This window comes from Prinia subflava, chromosome 33, assembly GCF_021018805.1.
Source record: "Prinia subflava isolate CZ2003 ecotype Zambia chromosome 33, Cam_Psub_1.2, whole genome shotgun sequence".
Lineage (NCBI taxonomy): Eukaryota > Metazoa > Chordata > Aves > Passeriformes > Cisticolidae > Prinia > Prinia subflava.
The window spans coordinates 808322-835741 of record NC_086279.1 but is presented as its reverse complement, the minus strand read 5'-3'; the positions used below and the strand labels follow the sequence as shown (position 1 = coordinate 835741).

At 57.7% G+C, this 27420-nt stretch overlaps 3 protein-coding genes across 6 annotated transcripts in view; all 3 read right to left on the bottom strand.

The window, feature by feature from the left end:
- Positions 1-9483, bottom strand: part of LOC134563085 (zinc finger protein 420-like) — a 99212-nt gene extending 89729 nt beyond the window's left edge. The window contains exon 1 of the mRNA XM_063420883.1: positions 9191-9483. The gene's annotated coding sequence lies outside the window, so the exon portion shown is untranslated. The remainder of the gene's footprint in view (positions 1-9190) is intronic.
- On the bottom strand, positions 324-12989 carry LOC134563077 (zinc finger protein 850-like). 4 transcript variants are annotated; one of them, XM_063420872.1, is made up of 4 exons: positions 12576-12989; positions 11166-12487; positions 7852-8790; positions 3229-5686 (listed from the first exon to the last, which is right to left on the bottom strand). In XM_063420872.1, exons 2-4 carry the CDS (start codon positions 12464-12466, stop codon positions 4348-4350), a joined length of 3579 nt encoding a protein of 1192 aa, XP_063276942.1. In that variant the 5' UTR covers positions 12467-12487; positions 12576-12989; the 3' UTR covers positions 3229-4347. The 4 variants fall into 4 exon arrangements, with proteins under 4 accessions (XP_063276944.1, XP_063276942.1, XP_063276941.1 ...); XM_063420874.1 differs by lacking the exons at positions 7852-8790; positions 11166-12487; positions 12576-12989 and adding an exon at positions 324-1423 and having other exon boundaries at position 3867; positions 4355-6430; XM_063420871.1 differs by lacking the exons at positions 7852-8790; positions 11166-12487; positions 12576-12989 and adding an exon at positions 6102-6442 and having other exon boundaries at positions 3229-6012.
- A 1349-nt stretch (positions 12990-14338) lies between these two features.
- On the bottom strand, positions 14339-17075 carry LOC134563089 (zinc finger and SCAN domain-containing protein 2-like). Its single transcript, XM_063420893.1, has 3 exons — positions 16520-17075; positions 16016-16097; positions 14339-15832 (listed from the first exon to the last, which is right to left on the bottom strand). Exons 2-3 carry the CDS (start codon positions 16068-16070, stop codon positions 14670-14672), a joined length of 1218 nt encoding a protein of 405 aa, XP_063276963.1. The 5' UTR covers positions 16071-16097; positions 16520-17075; the 3' UTR covers positions 14339-14669.
- Positions 17076-27420: the final 10345 nt, after the last annotated feature.

Genomic DNA, 27420 nt, shown 5'->3' with positions numbered 1-27420 from the left:
TGGGAGCAGGATGAGGGTGGGAATGGGGTGATATGGGAATGGCCAGGGGGAAAGGGGAGCGAGAGCGAGGAGAGGGGGATGCTGGACAGGGGACACAAGGAACAGGGACAGGGGGCAATGGGGACAGTTCCAGGGCAGGGGGTCCTTGATCAGCTGCCCCAGAACCGCCCCCAGGGTCTCCCAGTGCAGCCAGAGCTGCTCGGCCTGGGGAGCCAAAACCCCTAAGAAACACCCAAGTCCCAGCCAGGAACCCTCAACTCCCTCACACCCAGCACCCCCCACATCCCCTGGAAGATCCCCCCATGTCCCCATCCTTGTCTCGGTTCAAAATCTTTATTTTTACCCAGTTTTGGGTATATGGAAAGGACAAAGAAAAATGAGAAAAAAATCCAGGCCACAGGGAGCCAGGAGGATGTGGAGCCCCCAGCCAGGTGTGTGCCCAACACGGATCACCGGCACCGAGGATCACCGGGGCTCTGCCCACCGGGGGTCACTGGGGATCATCCAGGGGGGATCCTCCCATGGAGGATGGAGCTGGAGCAGCGCATGAAGCTGTTCCTGCACTTGAGGCACTTGCAAGGTGGTGGCTTTGCTGGTGTTTGGTCAAGTTGGAGCTCTGGCTGAAGCTCTTCCCACACACGGGACACTCGTAGGGCCTCCTCCCGGTGTGGATGCGCCGGTGCCTGGAAAGGTTGGAGTTGTACCTGAAGCTCTTCCCGCAGTCGGGGCACTGGAAGGATCTCTCTTCTGTGTGAATCTGCTGGTGCAGGAGGAGATCAGAGCTGGTCTGAAACCTCTCCCTGCATTTATCACACTTGTAGGGCTCCTCCCCAGTGTGGATCAACTGGTGCCTGACCAGGGCAGAGTTGTACTTGAAGCCCATCCCGCAGTCGGGGCAGCGGAAGGGCCTCTCATCCGTGTGAGTCCGGTGGTGATTGAGGAGATTGGAGCTGGTCTGGAACCTCTGCCCGCACTGGTCACACTCGTAGGGCCTCTCCCCTGTGTGGATCATCTGGTGTCTGATGAGGTGGGAGCTCCTCCTGAAGCTCTTCCCACACTCGGCACACTCGTAGGGCTTCTCCCCGGTGTGGCACCTCTGGTGGACAGTCAGGTCAGAGCTCGACCTGAAGCCCTTCCCACACTGGGCACACTCGAAGGGCCTCTCCCCGGTGTGGATCCTGTGGTGGTTGATCAAGGTGTAGAGCAGGCTGAAGCTCTGGCCACACTCGGGGCACTCATAGGGCCGTTCCCTGGTGTGGCTCCTCTTGTGGACAGTCAGGTGGGAGTTCCGGCTGAAGCTCTTCCCGCACTCCCCACACTCGTAGGGCCTCTCCCTGCTGTGGCTTTTCCAGTGGCGGACCAGGGTGGATCTCAGGCTGAAGCTCTTCCCACACTCCGAGCACTTGTGGGGCTTCTCCCCATCCTGAGGCTGCTCAGGGACCCCCAGCTCTGAGCTCCAGGCGCCTCCCTGGCCCAGGGTGGATCCTTCCTCCCCAGATCCCCACGATCCGTGTACGCAGCTGCTCCCCACGAGGCATCTCCAGGGCGTTTCCTCCCCGTTGGGTTCCTGCACCATGGAGTCACCCACAATGACCTCTTCCACCAGGTCCTGCTGTGGGGATCCGTCCTCCACAGGCTCCGTCTTCACCTCCTTGTCTGGGGGAGGATGGACAAGGAGAGGATGGGATTTGCATCCAGGCCCCAGGGAAGGGCAAGGAGATGGAGCAGGAGAGAGGGGCAAAGGGGCACTGACTTCCTCCTCACCTGCCTGGGGCTCCCAAGACATCTTCCACTGCCTTGTGCTCTCCTCCTCCTCCATCGGGCCGAGGTTTGGGAATGGGAAATCCTGGTTGGGGGAGAAACAAGGGCTGAGTACGTTGGGTTTGATGGTGCCGCTGCCCAAGTGCAGCTACAGAAGTCAGCGCCCCTTTCAGCCCCGGGGGTCCCGGACCCCGCTCATGTCCCGGCTCCCCCACCCCTCCAGGCTGCCGGGGGTCCCCCGGCTCCGGGACTCCCCCCCCGCTCTCCCGGGGATCCCCAAACCCGATACCGCCCCCAACCCCTCCGGTACCGGGCGATCGCCACGTGGGACCCTCCATGATTCCTCCAGGTCCACCTCCGGCTCGGTTTTGGGCTCCCGCAAGATCCAAACATTCTCTGCCCTGCAAAAAAACCCTCTCGGAGACGCCCCCGATGGGTTTGGGGCGAGCTCCCCTTCCCCGCTCATCTCCGGGTTCCCGGGATCGCGATGCTGCCGGAGCCGGGGGAGCTGCGGCCTGAGCAGGCGGACGGCGGAACGGCGGCCTGGTCCCGGTACTGCTCTTCCTCCTTTCCGTCGTCTTCCGCCTCCTCCTCTTCCTCCGTCCCTCCTCTTCCTCCCGCTCCTCCTCCGCTCCAAGCCCGGCCCGGCCGGTGCCGACACTTAAAAGCAGCCTCGCTCTGCCCTTGGGGGCAGTTCCGTGCAGCACAGGGAGCGACGCTGGGAGCACTGCGAGCAACCCTGGGAGCAGCGAGAAGGAACTGGGAGCGCTTTCCCCTCCCAGTCTGGCTCTTACTGGGAGCGCTGGGAGGGAACTGGGAGCAAACAGCGCCCGGAGGCCGCTGCAGCCGCCGAGGGGCGGGGCCGAGCCACAGGGCGTGGTTATGCAAATCGAGGAGCGATCGCGCGCTGTGATTGGTGGGGGGGCAGCACGGGGTTTCCCAGGTCGGGTGAGCGCCCGCGGGGCCGGAGTGATGGCGGCGGCGTCCGGTGAGAGGGGACGGGGACCGGGAATGGGACCCGTGATGAGAACACATGAACGGGACAGGGAAGATGCGAACAGCGCCTCACAGAGAATATGGGATGGGGATCAGAGTTCCAAAGCGCTCCGTTAAACACATTTGAGCTGCGAGCTCTGCAGCTGGGCCTCCCCTGGGCTGCTGCGGCCCAGGGCCCAAAGGCTGGAGCTGCAGCCTTGCTCCTGTGGCAAGAACAGGAGGCTCCTGCAGGCCCGTGTGCCCTGCATGGCCCCAGCAGCAGGGAGGGCTGTGAGGCACAGCGGGTGCTGGCAGGAGGGGCTGCTGTGGCCAGCTGGGGTCTGTGAGAAATGCCCAAAGCCTTGTGCTGTGTGCAGCTGGGCAAGGGCAGCAGCAGGGCTGAAGGGTTCGTGTGCCACAGGCAGGCCGAGCTGGGGAGCCCTGAGGGCCCCATGGGAGAGGCGGGAATGGGGAATGGGGACAGGGACAAGGAATGGGAAAAGGGACCGGGTATGAAGAGCGGGATCAGCAATGTGAACCAGGAACGGGCACGGCACAGCAAATACCAGGCAGGGACTGGGAATGATCCATGGAATGGGAACAGGAACCAAGAACGGGACAGGGAATACCGGACTGGGACTGGGGCCAGGGAGCAGCAATATGGGACAGGGATCTGGAATGGGGACTGGAACTGAGAATGGAACTAGGAATGGGACTGGGAATGTGGAATGCAGGAGAGGGACCTGGAATGGGATCGGGGATAGGAATACGGAAACAGGAGAAATAGCATGGAAACAGCATCCAGAGAGGAAATATGGGGTGTGGATTAGAAAGGAGGGGCCGGGATCAGTAACGGGAACACGGCAACGGGACTATAGGAACAGGGCAGGGAATATCAAACTGGAAATGTGGGACCGGCACGGGGACTGGGAATACAAGAACGGGAGCAGGGCTGGGAATATGGGACTGGGAATATGGGAATGGCAACCAGACAATATGGGACTGGTACAGAGATGTAAAAGAGAATGGGATCGGGACTGCGGTGGGAGCAGGATGGGACCAGGGTGACATGCGAATGGGCAGGGGGCAAGGGGAGTGACAGCGGGCAGGGGGCATCCTGGACAAGGGACACTGGGAAGAGGGGCACAGATCCAGGGCAGGGGGTCCTTGATGAGGTGCCCGTGAACCTCCGCCAGCGTCACCCAGCATATCCAGAGCCGCTCGGCCTGGGGTGCTCAAAGCCCTGAGCAACCCCCAAGTCCCTGCCAGTAACCCTCAGCTCCCTTGAACCCGGGACCCCCCACATCCCATAGAAGATCCCCCCCATGTCCCCATCACTGTCTTTATTAAAAATCTTTATTTTGAGCCCGGTTTACGGGGTTTTGAAAAGACAAAGAGAAATGGAAAGAAAATCCAGGCCACAGGGAGCCAGGAGGATGTGGAGCCCCCAGCCAGGTGTGTGCCCAACACGGATCACCGGCACCGCGGATCACCGGGGCTCTGCCCACCGGGGGTCACTGGGGATCATCCAGGGGGGATCCTCCCATGGGGGATGGAGCTGGAGCAGCGCACGAAGCTCTTGCTGTGCTCGAGGCACTTGCAGGGCTTCCCTCAGTGCTGGCTCTGTTGGTGTTTGGTCAAGTGAGAGCTCCTGGAGAAGCTCTTCCCACACTGGGGACACTCGTAGGGCCTCTCCCCGGTGTGGATGCGCCGGTGCGAAAGGAGGTTGGAGTGTTGCTTGAAGCCCATCCCGCAGTCGGGGCAGCGGAAGGGCCTCTCATCACTGTGAATCTGCTGATGTCTGAGGAGATGGGAGCTGGTCTGAAACCTCTTCTTGCACTGGTCACACTCGTAGTGCCTCTCCCCAGTGTGGATCTTCTGGTGCGCAGTCAGAGCAGAGCTCCTGGAGAAGCTCTTCCCACACTCCCCACAATTGTAGGGTCGTTCCCCCGTGTGGATCCTCTGATGTTTGATCAGGGCAGAGCCGTGGCTGAACCTCTTCCCACACTGATCACACTCGTGGGGTCTCTCCCCAGTGTGGATGCTCCGGTGCCTGATGAGGGTGGAGTTCTGCTGGAAGCCCATCCCGCAGTCGGGGCAGCGGAAGGGCCTCTCATCCGTGTGGATCCACTGGTGTCTGAGGAGAGTGGAGCTGGTCTGAAATGTTTTCTTGCACTGGTCACACTCGTAGGGCCTCTTCCCAGTGTGGATAATCTGGTGTGCAGTCAGGTGGGAGCTCCGGATGAAGCTCTTCCCACACTCCCCACACTCATAGGGCCTCTCCCCCGTGTGGCTCCTCTGGTGGACGATCAGCTCGAAGTTCGTGTTAAAGCTCTTTCCACACTGGTCACACTCGTGGGGCCTCTCCCCGGTGTGGATGCGCTGGTGGCTGACGAGGATGGACTTCTGCTGGAAACCCATCCCGCAGTTGGGGCAGCGGAAGGGCCTCTCATCCGTGTGACTGCGCTGGTGCCTGAGGAGATTGGAGCTGGTGGGAAACCTCTTCTTGCACTGGTCACACTCGTAGGGCCGTTCCCCCGTGTGCCTCCTCTGGTGCAGAACCAGGTGGGCGTTTGTGCTGAAGCTCTTCCCACACTGGGGACACTCGTAGGGCCTCTCCCCGGTGTGCGTGCGCCTGTGGGTGGTGAGCTGGGAGTTTTGCTTGAAGCCTTTCCCGCAGTCAGGGCAGAGGAAGGGCCTCTCATCCGTGTGAATCCGCTCGTGCCTGAGGAGACTGGAGGTGGTCTGAAACCTCTTCTTGCACTGGTCACACTCGTAGGGCCGTTCCTCGGTGTGGATCATCTGGTGTCTGATCAACCGCGAGCTCTCGCTGAAGCTCTTCCCACACTGGTCACACTCGTAGGGCTTTTCCCCGGTGTGGCTCCTCTGGTGTTTGATCAGCTCAGAGCTCTGTCTGAAGCCCTTCCCACACTCCCCACACTCGTAGGGCCTCTCCCCTGTGTGGCTTCTGTGGTGGATGATCAGGTCAGATCTGCGCCTGAAGCTCTTCCCACACTCCGAGCACTTGTGGGGCTTCTCCCCATCCTGAGGCTGCTCAGGGACCCCCAGCTCCGAGCTGCGGCCGCCTCCCCGGCCCGGGGTGGATCTTTCCTGCTCGGAGCCCCGAGATCTGCGTTTGCAGCCCCTCCTCGTGCGGCATCTCCGCGCCTTTTCCTCCCCGTTGCGTTCCTGCGCCGCGGAGCCGCTCACAGCGGCCTCTCCCACCGGCTGCTGCCCGGAGCCCTCCAGGGCCATCTCCGGCTCGGCTTCGGGCTCCTGCAAGATCCGAACACGCCCTGTCCCGCAAAAAACCCTCCCGGAGAGCCCCGCGATGGATTTGGGGCGAGCTCCCCCTCCCCGCTCACCTGCGGGTTCCAGACGGGAATTCCCTCCCGCTTTTCGTCTTCCTCCTCCTCCTTTGTCCCCCCTGATCCCGCTCCGCCTCTTCCTGCCGCTCCTGCCTTTCCTCTTCCTCCTCCTCTGTCCCTGCTCTTCCTCCCGCTCCTCCTCCGCTCCCAGCCCGGCCCGGGCGGTGCCGACACCCAAAAGCAGCCGCGCTCTGCCCTGGAGGGGTTCCAAAGCGGCACCGGCAGCGATCCCGGGAGCAGCGGGCAGGAATCGGGAGCGCTTTCACTCCCAGTCTGGCTCTTACTGGGAGCACTGGGAGGGAACTGGGAACAAACAGCGCCCGGAGGCGGCTGCAGCCGGCGAGGGGCGGGGCCGAGGCACAGGGCGTGGTTATGCAAATCAAGGCTCGATCGCGCGCTGTGATTGGTGGGCGGGAGGAGGGCGGGGTTTGCCCTCAGACGTGAAGGGAGCGGGATCCGGAGCGATGGCGGCGGCGTCCGGTGAGAGGGGACAGGGAGCGGGAATGGGGACAGGGAATGGGGACAGGGAGCGGGAATGGGGACAGGGAATGGGGACAGGGAATGGGGACTGGGAATGGGGACAGGGAATGGGAAATGGGACCGGGTATGGAGAGAGGGATCAGCAATGTGAACCAGGAACGGGCACGGCAATGCAAATACCAGACAGGGACTGGGGGTGATCCATGGAATGGGAACAGGGACCAAGAATGGGACAGGGAATACCGGACTGGGACTGGGGCCAGGGAGCAGCAATATGGGACAGGGATCTGGAATGGGGACTGGGACTGAGAATGGAACTAGGAATGGGACTGGGAATGTGGACTGCAGGAGAGGGACCTGGAATGGGATCAGGGATAGGAATAGGGAAACAGGAGAAATAGCATGGAAACAGCATCCGGAGAGGAAATATGGGGTGTGGATTAGAAAGGAGGGGCCGGGATCAGCAACGGGAACACAGCAACGGGACTATAGGAACAGGGCAGGGAATATCAAACTGGAAATGCGGGACCGGCACGGGGACCGGGAATACAGGAATGGGAGCAGGGAAGGGAATATGGGACTGGGAATATGGGAACGGCAATCAGAGAGAGAATATGGGACAGGCAATGAGAGCGAGAATGGAATACGGACAGGGATGGGAGCAGGAAAGGAGTGGGAGAGGGTGACACGGGAACGGGCAGGCAGCAAAGGGGTATCCTGGAAACTGGACACCGGGACATGGGGACAGTTCCAGGGTAGGGGGTCCTTGATCAGCCCCCCTTGAACCTCCTCCAGGGTCTCCCAGCACAGCCAGAGCCGCTGGGTCTGGGGAGCCCAAAGCCCTGAGCTGCACTCACCTCCCTCGCACCAATCAAACCCCACATCCCCTGGAAGATCCCCCCATGTTCACATCCAGGTCTTCATTTTAAATCTTTATTTGACGCCCGGATTTCGGTGTTTCGAAAACAGAAAGAGAAATGAAAAAGAAATCCAGGCCACAGGGAGCCAGGAGGATGTGGAATCCCCAGCCAGGTGTGTGCCCAACACGGATCACCGGCACCGCGGATCACCGGGGCTCTGCCCACCGGGGGTCACTGGGGATCATCCAGGGGGGATCCTCCCATGGGGGATGGAGCTGGAGCAGCGCACGAAGCTCTTTCTGCACTCGGGGCACTCACAGGGGTTCCCTTAATGGTGCCTCTGTTGGTGTTTGGTGAAGTTTGAGCTGCTGGTGAAGCTCTTCCCACACTCCCCACACTCGTAGGGCCGTTCCCCAGTGTGGATCCTCTGGTGTCTGATCAGGTGGGAGCTGCTGGAGAATCTCTTCCCACACTGCTCACACTCGTGGGGCCTCTCCCCGGTGTGGATGCGCCGGTGCCTGACGAGGGAGGAGTTTTGCGTGAAGCCCTTCCCGCAGTCGGGGCAGCGGAAGGGCCTCTCATCCGTGTGAATGCGCTGGTGCAGGAGGAGCTTGGAGCTGGTGGGAAACCTCTTCTTGCACTGCTCACACTCATAGGGCTTCTTACCAGTGTGGATCCTCTGGTGGAGAGTCAGGTTGGAGCTCGTGCTGAAGCTCTTCCCACACTCCCCACACTCGTAGGGCCTCTCTCCTGTGTGGATCCTCTGGTGTGTGATCAGGGCAGAGCTGTGGCTGAAGCTCTTCCCACACTGGGGACACTCGTGGGGCCTCTCCCCGGTGTGGATGCGTCGGTGGCTGATGAGGTGGGACTTATTCCTAAAGCCCATCCCGCAGTCAGGGCAGTGGAAGGGCCTCTCCTCCGTGTGAATCTGCTGGTGCACAAGGAGCTGGGAGCTGGTGGGAAACCTCTTCTTGCACTGGTCACACTTGTAGGGGCTCTCCCCGGTGTGGATGCGCCGGTGGAGAGTCAGGTGGGAGCTCTGGCTGAAGCTCTTCCCACACTGCCCACATTCATAGGGCCGTTCCCCCGTGTGGCTCCTCTGGTGGATAATCAGGACCGAACGCTGGCTGAAGCTCTTCCCACACTGCTCACACTCATACGGCCTCTCCCCGGTGTGGATGCGCCGGTGGGTGACGAGGGTGGATTTATGCCTGAAGCCCATCCCGCAGTCGGGGCAGCAGAAGGGCCTCTCATCCGTGTGAATCCGCTGGTGCCTGAGGAGCTGGGAGCTGGTGGGAAACCTCTTCTTGCACTCCCCACACTCGTAGCACCTCTCCCCAGTGTGGCTCCTCTGGTGGACGATCAGGTGGGATCTCCACCTGAAGTTCTTCCCACATTCCGAGCACTTGTGGAGCTTCTCCCCATCCTGGGGCTGCTCAGGGACCCCCAGCTCCGAGCTGCGGCCGCCTCCCCGGCCCGGGGTGGATCTTTCCTGCTCGGATCCCCGAGATCTGCGTTTGCAGCCCCTCCTCGTGCGGCATCTCCGCGCCTTTTCCTCCCCGTTGCGTTCCTGCGCCGCGGAGCCGCTCACAGCGGCCTCTCCCACCGGCTGCTGCCCGGATCCCTCCAGGGCCATCTCCGGCTCGGCTTCGGGCTCCTGCAAGATCCGAACACGCCCTGTCCCGCAAAAAACCCTCCCGGAGAGCCCCGCGATGGATTCGGGGCGAGCTCCCCCTCCTCGCTCACTTGCGGGTCCCAGGGGGGATCTTCCTCCCGCTTTTCGTCTTCCTCCTCCTCCTTTGTCCCCCCGATCCCGCTCCGCCTCTTCCTGCCGCTCCTGCCTTTCCTCTTCCTCCTCCTCTGTCCCTCCTCTTCCTCCCGCTCCTCCTCCGCTCTCAGCCCGGCCCGGGCGGTGCCGACACCCAAAAGCAGCCGCGCTGTGCCCTGGGGGGGTTCCAAAGCGGCCCCGCCCCGCGCGGCACCGGGAGCGATCCCGGGAGCAGCGGGCAGGATTCGGGAGCACTTTTCCTCCCAGTCTGGCTCTTACTGGGAGCACTGGGAGGGAACTGGGAGCAAACAGCGCCTGGACCGGGATGCAGCCGGCGAGGGGCGGGGCCGAGGCACAGGGCGTGGTTATGCAAATCAAGGAGCCATCGCGCGCTGTGATTGGTGGGCGGGAGCAGGGCGGGGTTTCCCTCAGACGTGAGGGGAGCGGGATCCGGAGCGATGGCGGCGGCGTCCGGTGAGAGGGGACAGGGAGCGGGAATGGGGACAGGGAGCGGGAATTGTGACAGGGAATGGGGACAGGGAGCGGGAATGGGGACAGGGATTGGGGACAGGGCCTAGGCATGGTACCAGCACAAGGAATCGGACCGGGACTGGGGACAAGGATTTAGAATTGGGGAATGGGTATAAAAATAGGGAATGTCACACGGAATTGAACCTGGAATACAAGACAGGACTGGGAATGGGGACAGGCACCGGGAATAGGGACAGGGAACAGGGACAAGACTGGGAATGCCACAAGGAAATGACCGTGAGTGTGGACAGGGATTTGGAGCAAGGACAGGGACTGGGAATGGACATGGAAATAGGAGACAGGCACTGGGAAGGATACTGGGAATGGGGACAGAGCCTAGGAATGGGACAGAGAATACGGGACACAACCAGGAATGGGGACAGGACCTGGGAATGAGGACAGGGCCTGAGAAAAGGACTGGAAATAGGTGACAGGGACTGGGAATGATACAGGGAATGGGGACAGCGAGCAGGAATGGGAACGGGAATACCGGAATGGGACAGGTAATTCGGGACTGAGACCAGGAATAGGACAGTGCATGGAGAAAGACCAGGAATGGGACCAGGCAGGGGAATGTGCGAATGGAACAGGAAATAATATGGGAACAAGAAGTGGAGAGAGAATATGGGCTGGGGATTAGGAACAGGGGCCACTGTCGAAAACGGGAATACAGGAGCAGGACTAGGAATGGGAATATGGGAACAGGACAGGGAAAAAAGCAATAGAAATCCAGGATCTGCAGCAGGATTGGGAATACGAGAACGGGAACAGGGCAGGGAATATGGGACTGGAAATGTGGGAACTGACACCACACAGAGACTACGGGACAGGGAATGAGAGCGGGAAAGAGATGGGGACTGGAATAGGAGCAGGGCAGGACCAAGAGTGGGGTGACACAGGAACAGGCAGGGGGCAGGAGGAGTGACAGTGGGAAAAGGGAGATCCTGGAAAGGGGACACCAGGAAGAGTGGGACAGTCCCAGGGCAGGGGGTCCTTGGTCAGCCCCCCCTGAACCTCCGCCAGGGTCTCCCAGCACAGCCGGAGCCGCTCAACCTGGGGAGCCCGAAGCCCTGAGCTACACTGAACTTCCTCACACCAATCATCCCCCACATCCCTGGAAGATCCCCCCGTGTCCCCATCCAGGTCTTCATTCTAAATCTTTATTTTAAGCCTGGTTTTTGGTGTTTCAAAAAGAGAAAGAGAAATGAAAAAGAAATCCAGGCCACAGGGAGCCAGGAGGATGTGGAGCCCCCAGCCAGGTGTGTGCCCAACACGGATCACCGGCACCGCGGATCACCGGGGCTCTGCCCACCGGGGGTCACTGGGGATCATCCAGGGGGGATCCTCCCATGGGGGATGGAGCTGGAGCTGCGCACGAAGCTCTTCCCGCACTCAAGGCACTCACAGGGCTTCCCTCAGTGCTGGCTCCGTTGGTGTTGGGTCAAGGTTGAGCTCCTGGAGAAGCTCTTCCCACACTGGGGACACTTGTAGGGCCTCTCCCCGGTGTGGATGCGCCGGTGCGTGAGGAGGTTGGAGTTATGCCTGAAGCCCTTCCCACAGTCGGGGCAGCGGAAGGGCCTCTCCTCTGTGTGAATCCGCTGGTGCAGGAGGACCTGGGAGCTGGTGGGAAACCTCTTCCTGCACTGGTCACACTCGTAGGGCCTCTCCCCGGTGTGGATGCGCCGGTGGATAACCAGGTGGGAGCTCCGGGTGAAGCTCTTCCCACACTCCCCACACTCGTAGGGCCGTTCCCCAGTGTGGATCCTTAGATGGAGGATCAGGTGCGAGATCCGCCTGAAGCTCTTCCCACACTGATCACACTCGTGGGGCCTCTCCCCAGTGTGGATGCGCTGGTGTGTGAGGAGGCTGGAGTTTTGCTGGAAGCCCATCCCGCAGTCGGGGCAGCGGAAGGGCCTCTCATCCGTGTGACTGCGCTGGTGCACGAGGAGATTGGAGGTGGTGGAAAACCTCTTCTTGCACTGGTCACACTCGTAGGGCTTCTCCCCTGTGTGGATCCTCTGGTGTGCGATCAGCTCGGAGCTTGACCTGAAGCTCTTCTCACACTCCCCACACTCATAGGGCCGTTCCCCCGTGTGGATCCTCTGGTGTCTTATCAGGACAGAGCCATGGCTGAAGCTCTTCCCACAGTGGTCACACTCGTAGGGCCTCTCCCCGGTGTGGATGCGCCGGTGGGTGACGAGGGTGAAGTTTTGCTTGAAACCCATCCCGCAGTCGGGGCAGCAGAAGGGCCTCTCATCTGTGTGAATGCGCTGGTGCAGGAGGAGCTGCGAGCTGGTGGGAAACCTCTTCCTGCACTGGTCACACTCGTAGGGCCTCTCCCCAGTGTGGCTCCTCTGGTGGATAACCAGGTAGGAGTTTGTGCTGAAGCTCTTCCCACACTCCCCACACTCGTAGGGCTTTTCCCCCGTGTGGATTCTGCAATGCTTAACCAAGTGGCATCTCCACCTGAAGCTCTTCCCACACTCCGAGCACTTGTGGGGATTCTCCCAATCCTGAGGCTGCTCAGGGTCCCCCAGCTCCGAGCTGCGGCCGCCTCCCCGGCCCGGGGTGGATCTTTCCTGCTCGGAGCCCCGAGATCTGCGTTTGCAGCCCCTCCTCGTGCGGCATCTCCGCGGCTTTTCCTCCCCGTTGCGTTCCTGCGCCGCGGAGCCGCTCACAGCAGCCTCTCCCACCGGCTGCTGCCCGGATCCCTCCAGGGCCATCTCCGGCTCGGCTTTGGGCTCCTGCAAGATCCGAACAGGCCCCGTCTTGCAAAATCCCTCCCGGAGAGCCCCGCGATGGATTTGGGGCGAGCTCCCCCTCCCGGCTCACCTGCGGGTTCCAGGCGGGAATTCCCTCCCGCTTTTCGTCTTCCTCCTCCTCCCCTGTCGCTCCTGTTCCCTCTCCGCCTCTTCCTGCCGCTCCTGCTTTTCCTCCTGTGTCCCTCCTCTTCCTCCCGCTCCTCCTCCGCTCCCAGCCCGGCCCGAGCGGTGCCGACACCCAAAAGCGGCCGCGCTGTGCCCTGGGGGGGTTCCAAAGCGGCCCCACCCCGCACGGCACCAGGAGCGATCCTGAGAGCTTTGGGAGCGATCCTGGGAGGAGCGAGAAGGATTTGGGAGCGCAAATCCGTCCTGTTACTGCTCTTACTGGGAGCACTGGGAGGGAACTGGGAGCAAACAGCGCCGGGAGGCGGCTGAAGCCGGCGCCGGGCGGTGCCAAACCAAAGGGCGTGGTTATGCAAATCAAGGTTCGTTTGCGTGCTGTGATTGGTCGGCGGGAGCAGCGCGGGTTTTTCCGATGACGTCAGGTGAGGGCGGGCTGGGGCCGTGAGAGGGGACAGGGAGCGGGAAAGGGGCACAGAGACCGCGGCAGGGACCCGTGATGAGAACACGGGAACGGGACAGGGAAGATGGAAACACCGACCGCAGAGAGAATATGGGATGGGGATCCGAGTTCCGAGGAGCTCCAGTGAAACACACGCAGGGCTGCGAGCTCTGCAGCTGGGCCTGCCCTGGGCTGCTGCGGCCCAGGGCCCAAAGGCTGGAGCTGCAGCCTTGCTCCTGTGGCAAGAACAGGAGGCTCCTGCAGGCCCGTGTGCCCTGCATGGCCCCAGCAGCAGGGAGGGCTGTGAGGCACAGCGGGTGCTGGCAGGAGGGGCTGCTGTGGCCAGCTGGGGCCTGTGAGAAATGCCCAAAGCCTTGTGCTGTGTGCAGCTGGGCAAGGGCAGCAGCAGGGCTGAAGGGTTCGTGTGCCACAGGCAGCCCGAGCTGGAGAGCCCTGAGGGCCCCATGGCGGAGGCGGGAATGGGGAATGGGGACAGGGAATGGAACCAGGATTGGGACTGGGAATGCAGCTGGGAATAAGGAGAGGGACCAGGAAGGAGGACAGAGACCAGGAATGGGACTGGAAATATGAGACAGAGATGGGAATGATACTGGTGATGGGGACAGAGACCAAGAATCGGAGCAGAAGTACCAAACCGGGACTGGGAATGGGACCAGGAATATGGGACAGGGACATGGAATGTGACTGGGAACAGGAATATGGGAAGAGCACAAAGATGTATGGATAGAGCAAGCGTAGAGAAAATATGGGATGGGGATTAGGAAGGTGGGGCCGGGATCAGAAATGGGAATACAGTCATGGGATTGGAAGCATGGGAACGGGACAGGGAATACAGCAATGGAAATGAGGGCCTGGCAGAGGGCCCGGCAAAGAGACCAGGAATACGATAACAGGAACAGGGCAGGGAATATGGGACTGAAAATACAGGAGTGGTAACCAGACAGAGAATACAGGACTTGAACAGGGACAGGGAATGAGATGGAGGATGAGGGATGAGATGGGAATGGGACCCAGACTAGGATGGAATAAGAACAGGACCTGGAGTGGAGTGACACGGGAATGGGCAGGGAGCAAGGGGAGTGAGAGCGGAGAGAGGGCTGTACTAGACAGGGGACATCAGGAACTGGGATAGGGGGGCATGGGGAGAGTTCCAGAGCAGGGGATCCTTGATCAGTCTCCCCTGAACCTCCACCAGCATCTCCCAGCAAAGCCAGAGCCCAAATTCCTGAGCAAAACCCAGGAACCCTCCACTCTCTTACACTCCGCATTCACCACATACCCTGGAAGATGCCCCCAAGTCGCCATCTACGTCTTTGTTGAACATCTTTATTTTTACCTTGAATTTGGGTGTTTTGAAAGGACAAAGAGAAATGAAAAGAGAATCCAGGTCACTGGGACCCAGGAGGATGTAGAGCCCTCATCCAGGTGTCTTCCCCACACGGATCACCAGCACCAGGAATCACCAGGGCTCTGCCCACCAGGGGTCACTGGGGATCATCCAGGGGGGATCCTCCCATGGGGGATGGAGCTGGAGCTGCGCACGAAGCTCTTCCCGCACTCAAGGCACTCACAGGGCTTCCCTCAGTGCTGGCTCCGTTGGTGTTTGGTCAAGGTTGAGCTGCTGGAGAATCTCTTCCCACACTGCTCACACTTATAGGGCTTCTCCCCGGTGTGGGTGCGCCGGTGGCTGACGAGGTTGGAGTTTCGCTTGAAGCCCTTCCTGCAGTCGGGGCAGCGGAAGGGCCTCTCATCCGTGTGAATCCGCTGGTGCTTGAGGAGATCAGAGCTGGTTGGAAACCTCTTCTTGCATTGGTCACACTCGTAGGGTCTCTCCCCTGTGTGGCTCCTCTGGTGGACAGTAAAGTGGGAGCTCTGGCTGAAGCTCTTCCCACACTCCCCACACTTGAAGGGCCTCTCCTCTGTGTGGATTCTCTGGTGAAGGATCAGATTGGAGTTGTGAATAAAACTCTTCCCACACTCCCCACACTCGTAGGGCCGTTCCCCCTTGTGGCTCGCTTGGTGGCGTATCAGGTGGTAGCTTCGGCTGAAGGTCTTCCGACACTGCTCACACTCGTAGAGACCCTCCCCGGTGTGGCTCCTCTGGTGGGCAATCAGGGTGGAGCTCCGGCTGAAGCTCTTCCCACACTCCACACACTCATAGGGCCGTTCCCCTGTGTGGCTCCTCCGGTGGGCAGTCAGGGTGGAGCTCTGGGTGAAGCTCTGCCCACACTCGGGACACTCGTAGGGCCTCTCCCCGGTGTGGATGCGCCGGTGGGTGATGAGGGCAGAGTTGTGCTTGAAGCCCATCCCGCAGTCGGGGCAGACAAACGGCCTCTCATCTGTGTGAACCCGCCGATGCTGGAGGAGACTGGAGCTGGTCTGAAACCTCTTCCTACATTTATCACACTCAAAGGGCATCTCCAGAGTGTGGCTGACCTGGTGTTTGATCAGGTAGGATCTCTGGCTGAAGCTCTTCCCACATTTTGAGCACTTGTGGGGCTTCTCCCCATCCTGCAGCTGCTCAGGGACCTCCAGCTCCGAGCTCCGGCCACCTCCGCGGCCCAGGGTAGATCTTTCCTCCTCAGATGCTCGAGATCTGCATTTGCAGCCCCTCCTCGTGCGGGATCTCCGGGGATTTTCCTCCCCATTCGATTCCTGCGTTGTGGGGCCGCTCACAACGGCCTCTTCCATGAGGTTCTGCCGCGGGGATTTGTCCTCGCTAGCCTCGGTGCTCAGCTCCATATCTGGGGGAGGAAGGACAAGGAGAGGATGGGATTTGCCTCCATGACATGGGGAAGAGCAAGGAGATCCCCCCGTGCATCCCCGGCAGGACGGGGTCGGCAGTGGGGTTGTCCTGCAGCCGGGGCCAGGCTGGGCTGGGACACGGAGCTGGAGGGAGGGGAAAGGGGCACTGACTTCCTCCTTACCTGCCTGGGGCTCCCGGGACATCTTCCTCTTCCTCGCGGCCCCCTCCTCCTTCATTGCGCCAAGGTCTGGGAATCTGAAATCCTTTTTTGGGGGGGAAAACAAGGGCTGAGCACGTTGGTTTAGCTGGTGCCGCTGCCCAAGTGCAGCTGCAGAAGTCAGCGCCCCTTTCAGCCTCGGGGGGCCCGGACCCCGCTCATATCAGGGCTCCCCCACTCCTCTATTCTGGCCGGTCCCCCTGCTCTGGTATCGCCCCTTTGCATTCCCTCTGCTCCGGGGCTGCCGCGTTCCGCCCCGGCTCTCCTCAAACCCGATATCGCCGCTCTGCCCGCCGGTACCGGGCGATCGCCACGTGGGAATCCCCAAAATCCCTCCAGGGCCATTTCTGGCTCGACTTTGGGGTTCTGCAAAATTCAAAAATCTCCGGACCCCTAAAAGAGCCTCCCGGAGGCCCCCCCCCCCCACTCCCCCGATGGATTTCGGGCGACCTGTCCCTCCCCGCTGACCTGCGGGTTCCGGGGCGGCGATGCTGCGGGAGCCGGGGCAGCGGCGGCCTGAGGGGGCAGCCGAGGGAACCGCGTGCTCTTGCTGCAGCTGCTGCTCCTCCCGCTCCTCCCGCTCCTCCTCTTCCTCTTCCGCCTCCTCTGTCGATGCTGTTCATGCTCCTCCTCTTCCTCCCGCTCCTCCTCCTCCCCAAGCCTAGAGCGGGAGGTGTCGACATCGAAAAGCAGCCGCGCTGTGCCCTGGGGAGAATTCCAAAGGGACTGCGCCACGCGCGGCGCTGAGAGCGATATTGAGAGCACCGGGAGCGATCCTGAGAGAAGCGAGAAGGAGTCGGGAGCGCTTTTCCTCCCAGTCTGGCTCTTCCTGGGAGCACTGGGAGGGAACTGGAAGCAAAGAGCGCTCGGAGGCGACTGCAGCCGGCGCTGGGCGGGGCCAAGGCAGAGGGCGTGGTTATGCAAATCGAGGAGCCATCGCGCGCTGTGATTGGTGGGCGGGAGAGGCGCGGGGTTTCTTCGGGCCGGTGAGGGCCCGGGCAGGGCCGGAGCGATGGCGGCGGCGTCCGGTGAGAGCGGACGGGGAGCGGGAATGGGGACAGGAATGGTGGCAGGGACTTGCAATGGGGACCGGGAACCGGGACACAGAGCGGTAGAACGGGACCGAGAGCAAGAATGGGACCGGAAATACGGGACTAGAGGCGGGAATGTGGCCAACGACTGCGAATGCGACCGGGAATATGGGACGGGGACTGGGAATCGTGGCAGCAATGGGATCAGGGATCGGGAATGGGAGCGCGAATGGGCTCTGGCACCGGGAATGCGGGACACGATCGGGTATGGGGACCGGGACTGGGAGTGGGACAGAGAATGGGGACAGGACTAGGAATAGGGACAGGGGCTGAGAACGGGACCAGGACCGGGAGAGGGATTCAAAATACGAGAAAGGGACTTGGTATGAGACCGGGAATGAGGACAGGGATTAGGAGTGGGACCAACAATCTGGGCCTGGGCCTGGGACAGGGAATACGTGAGTAGGAGCAGGAATGGGAGTGGGGATGGGGATAGTGACCGGCAATGGCACTGGGAACGGGAATGTATGAACAGGACAGGGAAGATGGAAACAGCGACCGCAGAGAGAATATGGGATGGGGATCAGAGTTCCAAAGTGCTCCATTAAACACATTTGGGGCTGCGAGCTCTGCAGCTGGGCCTCCCCTGGGCTGCTGCGGCCCAGGGCCCAAAGGCTGGAGCTGCAGCCTTGCTCCTGTGCCAAGAACAGGAGCCTCCTGCAGGCCCGTGTGCCCTGCATGTCCCCAGCAGCAGGGAGGGCTGTGAGGCACAGCGGGTGTGTCCTAGTTTAGGACAAAATTCCACAACTCCCTCCCCCACCACCGGGTTCGGGAGGAATTTCCTCAGAGGAGAAAGTGGAAAAATCTTGTTTATTGAGAAACAACGAAAAAAAGAAACACTCCCCAACACAAGGAAAACAGTCCGAGATGACAGCAAATGTTTTTCACCAGTCCAAGAGAGGGTGAGCAGTCTCTGCTGGGGAGGGTGCCAAAGCTTCTTTCACGTGCAGACTCCGGGGGGTTTTCCCTTGATGTTCCTGAAATCAGGGCCCAAAGCAGGTCCGATGTCTTCAGGGAAGAGAGGAAGGAAAGAAGGGGAAAGACAAAAACAGAAAAATGGCAAAAAAGCAAGGAAAAAGCAGAAAGCAAGAGAGCAAAGCCAGCAAAGCAGCCTAAAGCTAGCAGCAAGCCAGAAGCAAGCAGCCGGGGGAGGGGCTCAGCTATAGACAAAACAAACTGAGAGCACGGGAACAGGGGAAAAAAAAAAAACAAAACCCACGATTTGGGATACAAAGCATGAAAATGTCCTGTCACCCCAGGACATTCCACCCCTTATCCCATATCGTGAACATGTTACTGAACACAATGAAAAAAAACTTTCTTCTCACTTGCTCAAACCTTTCACACTTACACATTTCCTTCCATCTTACTTGCTCAGACCTTTGACACTTTCACGTTTCCTTCTGTCTCATATCTGTATGATCTAACGTACAGACAATGGTGGTAACGCTCAGTAAACAACGATATCATCCCACAATCAGATCTCCCTGAGGTACACAACGGGTTGTCCCATCTTTCTGCATTATCCACCAGGTATAACCTGGTCCTTGAGCAAAGACAATCCCACGAATGGGTTTGCCTGTACTCAAGGCAGGATTAATCCATACTGTCTTCCCCAACAAACCTCTGACATGGGCCACTGGGCCTTTATCTCCATCTACTATATTAAGGGGCTCAGACTGGGCAGGACCTGCTCGGTTGGTGGAACCTCGAGTGTTAACTAACCAGGTGGCTCTTGCTAAATGCTGCTCCCAGTTCTTGAAAGACCCCCCCACCCAGTGCTTTCAAAGTGGTTTTTAACAATCCATTGTACCTTTCCACTTTACCTGCAGCTGGTGCATGGTAGGGGATGTGGTACACCCACTTGATACCATGTTCCCTAGCCCAGTTGTTAATAAGATTATTTTTAAAATGAGTCCCATTGTCTGACTCAATCCTCTCAGGAGTACCATGCCTCCAAAGGACCTGCTTTTCAAGGCCCAGGATGGTGTTGCGGGCTGTAGCATGAGACACAGGGTAGGTTTCCAACCATCCCGTAGTGGCTTCTACCATGGTTAGCACATGGCACTTGCCTTGGCGGGTTTGAGGCAGCGTGATGTAATCAATCTGCCAGGCCTCCCCATACTTGTACTTGGACCACTGCCCCCCATACCAGAGGGGCTTCACCCGCTTAGCCTGTTTAATGGCAGCACACGTCTCACAGTCATGAATAACCTGAGAAATGCTGTCCATGGTTAGATCCACCCCTCGGTCTCGTGCCCACTTATAGGTGGCATCTCTACCCTGGTGGCCTGAGGCATCATGGGCCCATCGTGCTAGGAACAGCTCTCCTTTGTGCTCCCAGTCAAGATCTATCTTCAACTCCCCTATCTTTGCAGCCTGATCTACCTGCTGATTGTTCTGCTGCTCCTCATTAGCTCTGCTTCTAGGGACATGGGCATCTACATGGCGAACCTTCACAGGTAGTTTCTCTAACCGGGTAGCGATGTCTTTCCATTCTTCAGCAGCCCAAATTGGTTTTCCTCTGCGCTGCCAGTTCGCCTCCTTCCATCTCTTCAGCCATCCCCACAGAGCATTGGCTACCATCCAGGAATCAGTATAAAGGTAAAGTTTTGGCCACTTCTCTGCTTCAGCAATGTCCAGGGCCAACTGAATGGCTTTGAGCTCTGCGAGTTGACTCGATCCACCTTCTCCTTCGATAGCTTGTGCGACTTGTCGTGTGGGGCTCCATACGGCTGCTTTCCACTTCCGGTTCATCCCCACAAGGCGACAGGAACCATCAGTAAGAAGAGCGTAGCATGTGTCTTCTGCTGGCAGTTGGTTATACGGTGGAGCTTCTTCAGCACGGGTCACTTGCTCTTCTCCCTCTTCACCAGTGAGACTGAAGCTTTCACCTTCAGGCCAATTGGTAATTACCTCCAGAATCCCAGGACGATTTAGTTTCCCAATTTGGGCGCGCTGTGTAATGAGGGCAATCCACTTGCTCCATGTAGCATTGGTAGCATGGTGGGTGGAGGGAACCTTTCCTCTAAACATCCACCCCAGCACGGGTAGTCGAGGTGCCAGGAAGAGTTGTACCTCGGTACCAATCACTTCTGAAGCAGCTTGGACTCCATCATACGCGGCCAAGATTTCTTTCTCTGTTGGGGTGTAGTTGGCTTCAGACCCTCTGTAGCTCCGACTCCAGAATCCCAATGGTCGGCCTCGGGTCTCACCAGGCACCTTCTGCCAAGGGCTCCAGGACAGGCCATGGTTCCCAGCTGCAGAGTAGAGCACGTTCTTCACCTCTGGTCCTGTCCTGACTGGGCCAAGGGCTACTGCATGAGCAATCTCCTGCTTGATCTGGGCAAAGGCTTGTTGCTGTTCAGGGCCCCAATAGAAATCATTCTTCTTACGGGTAACCAAGTAAAGAGGGCTCACAATCTGACTATATTCAGGAATGTGCATCCTCCAGAAACCTATAGCACCTAAGAAAGCTTGTGTTTCCTTCTTGTTGGTTGGTGGGGACATAGCTGTGATTTTGTTGATGACATCAGTAGGAATCTGGCGCCGTCCATCTTGCCACTTCACTCCCAGGAACTGGATCTCCCAAGCAGGTCCCTTAACTTTACTTTTCTTAGTGGCAAAGCCAGCTTCCAGGAGAATTTGGATGATTTTCTCTCCTTTCTCAAACACTTCTGCTGCTGTGTTTCCCCACACAATGATATCATCAATGTATTGTAAATGTTCTGGAGCCTCACCCTTCTCTAGCGTAGTCTGGATCAGTCCATGGCAGATGGTGGGACTGTGCTTCCACCCCTGGGGCAGTCGGTTCCAGGTGTACTGCACGCCCCTCCAGGTGAAAGCAAACTGAGGCCTGCATTCTGCAGCCAGAGGAATGGAGAAAAATGCGTTAGCGATGTCGATTGTGGCGTACCACTTTGCTGCCTTGGACTCCAGCTCGTACTGGAGTTCCAGCATGTCTGGCACAGCGGCGCTCAGCGGTGGAGTCACTTCATTCAAAGCACGGTAATCCACGGTCAATCTCCATTCTCCTTCAGATTTACGCACAGGCCAGATGGGACTGTTGAAGGGTGAGTGGGTTTTACTAACCACCCCTTGGCTCTCCAGCTCTCGGATCATCTTGTGAATGGGGATCACAGCATCTCGATCCATCTGATACTGCCGGCGATGCACTGTCGAGGTGGCAACAGGTACTCGTTGCTCTTCTACCTTCAGGAGTCCTACTGCAGATGGGTTCTCTGACAGTCCAGGCAAGGTGTTCAATTTCTTAATGCCCTCTGCCTCCACAGCAGCTATTCCAAAAGCCCATCTGAACCCCTTAGGGTCTTTGTAATAGCCATTCCTGAGATAGTCTATGCCCAGAATACACGGAGCCTCTGGGCCAGTCACAATCGGATGTTTCTGCCACTCCTTCCCAGTCAGGCTCACCTTGGCTTCCAACAGGGTCAATTCTTGTGATCCCCCCGTCACACCGGCAATGGAAATAGGTTCTGTTCCCTCGTGTTCCAATGGCATTAGGGTACACTGAGAACCGGTATCAACCAAAGCTTTATATTTCTGTGGCTCTGATGTGCCAGGCCATAGAACCCATCCTGTCCAAAAAACTCAGTTTTCCCGTGCCTCTACCTGGCTAGAGGCAGGGCCCCTCTAAGCCTGGTTATCCTTCTTTCCTGAGACATATGTCTTGGAGGTTCCTTCAAGGGGATCGGACAAGTCATCATCATCATTATGCCTGACAGTTCGAGTACGGGCAACTGGAGCTGCTTCCCTTTTCCTGCCTTCCTTCAATTCACGCACCCGTTGTGCCAGAGCAGCAGTAGGCTTCCCATCCCATCTCCTCATGTTTTCTCCAGACTCACGTAAGAAGAACCACAACTCAGCTCGTGGGGTGTACCTTCTCTCCCCAACAGAGGAACGTCTGCGTTGGATACTAGGGCCTCTAATTTGTACAGCTGAGATTTGGAGGAGGTCCTCCTTAATCTCTTCCCTGAGTTTCTTACGACTTTCCTCTATTTTATCTTCTAATTTCTGCAGTCGTGTTTCCACAGCTGCAATTCTGGCATGAGTCGGGCCATGTACAGCATCTGCATATGCCCGAAGCTTCTTTGCCATATCGAGCACAGTCTCATATACCTCATCCCGCTTCATTATTGCTAGAGCAGAAGCGTGTTCAGGTGGCCCAAGGTGCACAAGTTTCCTCCACATTACAGGTGTGCACGGTACGAAGTCCGGATTCCTAATTGTTATATCATCTGAAAAAATGATCTCTACCACTGCCATCTCCCTCAGGCGTTGGATCCCCTGTTCTATGGTCTTCCACCGTGTCTGCTGAATATAAAGGTCATCTGCACACAGGTATCTTTGTGCTACGCTGTCCAGGACCCGTTCCCAGAGGCTGTGAGGGCTAGCCCTCCTCATCATACCTTGGTCGATGACAGGATCATGTGACAGGGATCCTAAATGCCTCGCTTCAGTGCCATCCAGAATGGTAGCCTCCCCTGCCGCATCCCAAAGGCGGACTAGCCAACTAATTATAGACTCATCGGGCTGTCGCCTATAATCCTTCCTTAGGCCTCGAAGGTCCTTCAGGGAGAAGGAATCAATATTGGCTCCGGAATCTATGCCACTTGCTGTGGTCTCTGATTTTGGTGAGGGTCCTTCTCTTGGATCATCATCATCCTCCACCCTTCGGTCAGTCTTGCTTTTGCACTTTCCACCTTTTGTATTTGCAGCAACAGCCATTGGTTGGGGCTTACTCTCTGGTTTAACTACTGGCCTGGATCCTGGGATGTTTACTACAGCCTGAGTGACTGGGACAGTAACTAATTTATCTCCCTGTTCCCTTTCCTCTGTCTGCTGCCCCACAGTATCTAGCAGGGTGCGATAAGCATGTGCCAGGGCCCAGCTCACTGCAATGATCCTTTGCTCCTTAGTGTTACCATGGCACCTCTCTTTCAGATACTTTACCACCTCAGCTGGGTTCTGAATTTGTTCAGATGGGAAGTCCCAGACTACAGGATCAGAAAACTCCTTTAAAATTTGGCCCATATCCTCCCATTTCCCACGCCACTCAGAATTCTTCACCCTTGGTTTTACTCCTAAATCAGGAGTCTCACCAGCCCCTCTAGAATCTCAGCCTTCATCTTATATAAACTGCAGACAGTATAAAGAAAGCTTACTAAATTAAATGCCAGAAAGATGGTGTCCTTGGCAGTCAGAGAGGACCAAACATTTTCTAATAGAGATGTAAACAATTCGGAGGAGAAGAAGGAGAGCAAAGGCTGAAAAGCCTCCTCCCCTGCTTCTCCCCTAACAAACTGAGTACACAGCCACAACCATGAACCATCCATTCCTGGAACCGATAACAACATTTTTATAAACCTCTTGCAAATCATCACAACCAAGCCCAGCCCAATAAATATTCTGGTTAGTGTCCCTCTACTACAAAACTACGCATTAGGGACAATACCGGAGCTATTTCTGGATAAGAAAATAAACCTAGGGACCACAAAGGTATTAAAACTTCAAAGAACCCTAATGTCCAGAAATAGAGGCAGGCTTTCACTCCAAGTGACATTATAACTTCAAAAAGAGACATACCAATATGCCCACAAAACAACTGAAACCAAAATATTATTAGAATAAAGTTTTTTCCACTTTGTATGATCGCTTTCCCGTATGGGCCACCAAAAATGTATGTCCTGGTTTAGGACAAAATTAGGGAAAAATCTCCACAATTCCCTCCCCCACCACCGGGTTTGGGAGGAATTTCCTCAGAGGAAAAGTGGAAAAAACTTGTTTATTGAGAAACAACAAAAAACACTCCCCAACACAAGAAAAACAGTCCGAGATGACAAAAAATGTTTTCACCAGTCCAAGAGAGGGTGAGCAGTCTCTGCTGGGGAGGGTGCCAAAGCTTCTCTCAGGTGCAGACTCCGGGGGGTTTTCCCTTGACGTTCCCAAATCAGGGCCCGAAGCAGGTCCGATGTCTTCAGGGAAGGGAGGAAGCAAAGAAAGGGAAAAACAAAAGCAGAAAAATGGCAAAAAGCAAGGAAAAAGCAGAAAGCAAGAGAGCAAAGCCAGCAAAGCAGCCTAAAGCAAACAGCCGGGGGAGGGGCTCAGCTACAGACAAAACAAACTGAGAACATGGGAACAGAAACACACGATTTGGGATACAAAGCATGAAAGTGTCTTGTCACCCTAGGACAACTGGGAATGACTGTGATCATTCTGAGGGTGATTGGGAGCAGCTCTGAGGAACTGGGATCATGTTAGGAGGAACTGGGAAGAAGTGGCAGTGACTGGGTGCATGCTGAGGATAATTGGAAGGAACTGTGCTTATACTGGGATGAACTCAGATCGTGCTGGAGATGACTGGGATCATACTGGCAGCGAATGCAACTACACTGAGGTTGAGTGGGAGTGGTTGTGAGCAAATGGGATCATGCTGGAAGGAACTGGGAATGACTGGGAATATGCTGGAAGGAACTGAGGTACACTGGGAGACACTGGGAGATGCTGGAACAAAAGTGAGAGTGAAGGAGAGCAACTGGAACCATGTGGGGTGCAACTGGTTCTTACTGGCAGTGACTGGGAGCACACTGGGCTCATTTTTGGATCATACTGGGAGTGACTGGGCTAACACTGGGAGTACCTGAGAGAACATACCATGCCCATCATCCACCATACTGGGAGTGACTGGGGGCATGCTGGGAGCAAATGGCATCGTACTGGGACTGACTGGGTTGATCCAGCTGGAGACAATTAGGACCATACTAGGAGTGATTGGAAGCAACTGGGATTATACTGGGACCATCCTGGGAGTGCTGGCCTATGACTAGGATCATACTGGAGGTTACTGGGATCACACTGGTGTTGAAAGGAAGCAACTGGGATCACACTTGGAAGTACCTGAGAGAAACTGGGATCATGCTGCAAGCAAATTGAAGTAACTGGGAATGACTGAATGCATGCTGGAGGCAACTGGGATATTCTGGACATGACTGGAATTATACTGGGATAACTTAACACCTTACTGGGTCCACTGGAGTGTATTGGAATAATTATGGACATGCAGAGGGCAACTGGGATATACTGGGCGTGTCTGTAACCATCCTGGGGTGACTGGAAGCACACTGGGAACAGCTGGGCCTGTGCTGGGTGAGACTGGGATCCCACTGAGGGTGACTGGAATCCTACTGAGATTGAGTGGGAGTGGCTGTGAGCAAGTGGAATCATGGTGAAAGCAACTGGGAGGAGGTGGGAGTGACTGGGAGCATGGTGGGAGTGGCTGGGATATACTGGGAGAGACAGGGATCATACTGGAGGCTACTGGGGTCATGCTGGCATTGCCAGGGAGCAACTGGGATCACACTGGGGGTCACTGGCATCCTCCTGGGATTTACTGGGATCATACTGGGAGTGGCTACAGTCACAGTGGGATTATCTTGGGTGTGAATGGTCTTTGACTGGGGCTTACTGGCAGCTACCAGGCCCATGCTGGGAGCCAACCATGGAGAGCCTGGGAGCACCTGGGAATGATAGGATGCATGCTGGTGACAACTGGGATATACTGGGAGTGACTGGGCTAATCCTGGGGGCAAGTGAACCATGCGGAGGTAGCTGGGAGTGTCTGGGAATGACTACGGACATGCTGAGGGCAACTGGGATATACTGGGAGTGTCTGTAACCATCCTGGGGTGACTGGAAGCACACTGGGAACAGCTGGGCCTGTGCTGGGTGAGACTGGGATCCCACTGAGGGTGACTGGAATCCTACTGAGATTGAGTGGGAGTGGCTGTGAGCAAGTGGAATCACGGTGACAGTAACTGGGAGGAGGTGGGAGTGACTGGGAGCATGCTGGGGGTGGCTGGGATATACTGGGCGAGACAAGGATCATACTGGAGGCTACTGGGGTCATGCTGGTATTTCAAGGGAGCAACTGGGATCACAGTGGGGGCCACTGGCATCTTACTGGGAGTGACTGGGATCATACTGGCAGTGACTGGGATCATACTGGGAGTGGCTACAATGACACTGGGATTACATTGGGTGTGAATGGGCTCTGACTGGGACTTACTGGCAGTTACCAGGCCCATGGTGGGAGCCAACTGTGGACACCGTGGGAGACTGGGAATGATAGGATGCATACTGGTGACAACAGGGATATACTGGGAGTGACTGGGATAATCCTGGGGGCAAGTGAACCATGCTGAGGTAACTGGGAGTGTCTGGGAATGACTACAGATATGCTGAGGGCAACTGGGATATACTGGGAGTGTCTTGAACCATACTGGAGGAGACTGGGAACATACTGGGAGTGACTGGGATTAACTGGGATTTACAGAGCCTTCACCTGGGACAACTGGAAGTGATTCCCCCTTTCCCCCCAGTCCTCCCTCGGGCACTGTCACACCTGCCTGGAGCAGCACGATGGCTCCAGCGCTGGGGCTGGGGGGGCAAGGGGGGAGTGGGACCCCCGGCCCCGGGACCCTGACCCGCCATTCCTGGCACCAGGACCCCCCTGCTCCCCTTATCCTGCACAGGGACCCCCTTGAATCCCCTATTTCTGGACATCAGGACCCCCTGCTCCCCTTTTCCTGGCCATCCCCTGTCTCCCAGCCTCCAGAGTTCCCTTGTGCTTGACCCTGGGATGCAGTGGAACATCTTGGATCCCCATTCCTGCCTTTCCCAGCCCCACCTTTCTGGAAAACCAGAGACCCCCTGAACTCTCCAAACATCCTGGGTGTCCCCACCCTAGTGCCCCCTTTTCTGAGAAATCCTGGACTCTCCTTTCCTGGGCACCAGGACCCCCTGGGACTCCCTTCGACATCTCCAAGACACTCTTTTGCCACTTTGCCCAGCACTGAGACCCCCCTGCACCCCTTATCCAGCACCAACACAACCTTTTCCCGGCCACCCCGCCTTTCCCAGCACCCAGCCCCTCCTTTCCTCACACTGAGGAGCCCTGGCACCCCCTTTCCTGGACACAGGATTCCATGGACACCCCATCCCACTTCTCCCAGTCCCTTTACCCCCTTTCCCTGAGTCTGAGCCTCTGAACCTCCTTCCCAGCTCTCCCAGCTCCACAAGTCTCCCTATTTCCTTGACCAGTTGACCCCCCTGGATCCCCAAACTCTCACTTTCAGTCCCCCATCCCAGCTCCTCCAAATCTCCGTGTTCCCCCCAGTTCTCCACTCCCTGCAGGACCTGGAAGTGGCACAGTCAGAGCCCAGCCCAGGGGTCCCCCAGTCCTTGACTGTGGGGGACATGGAT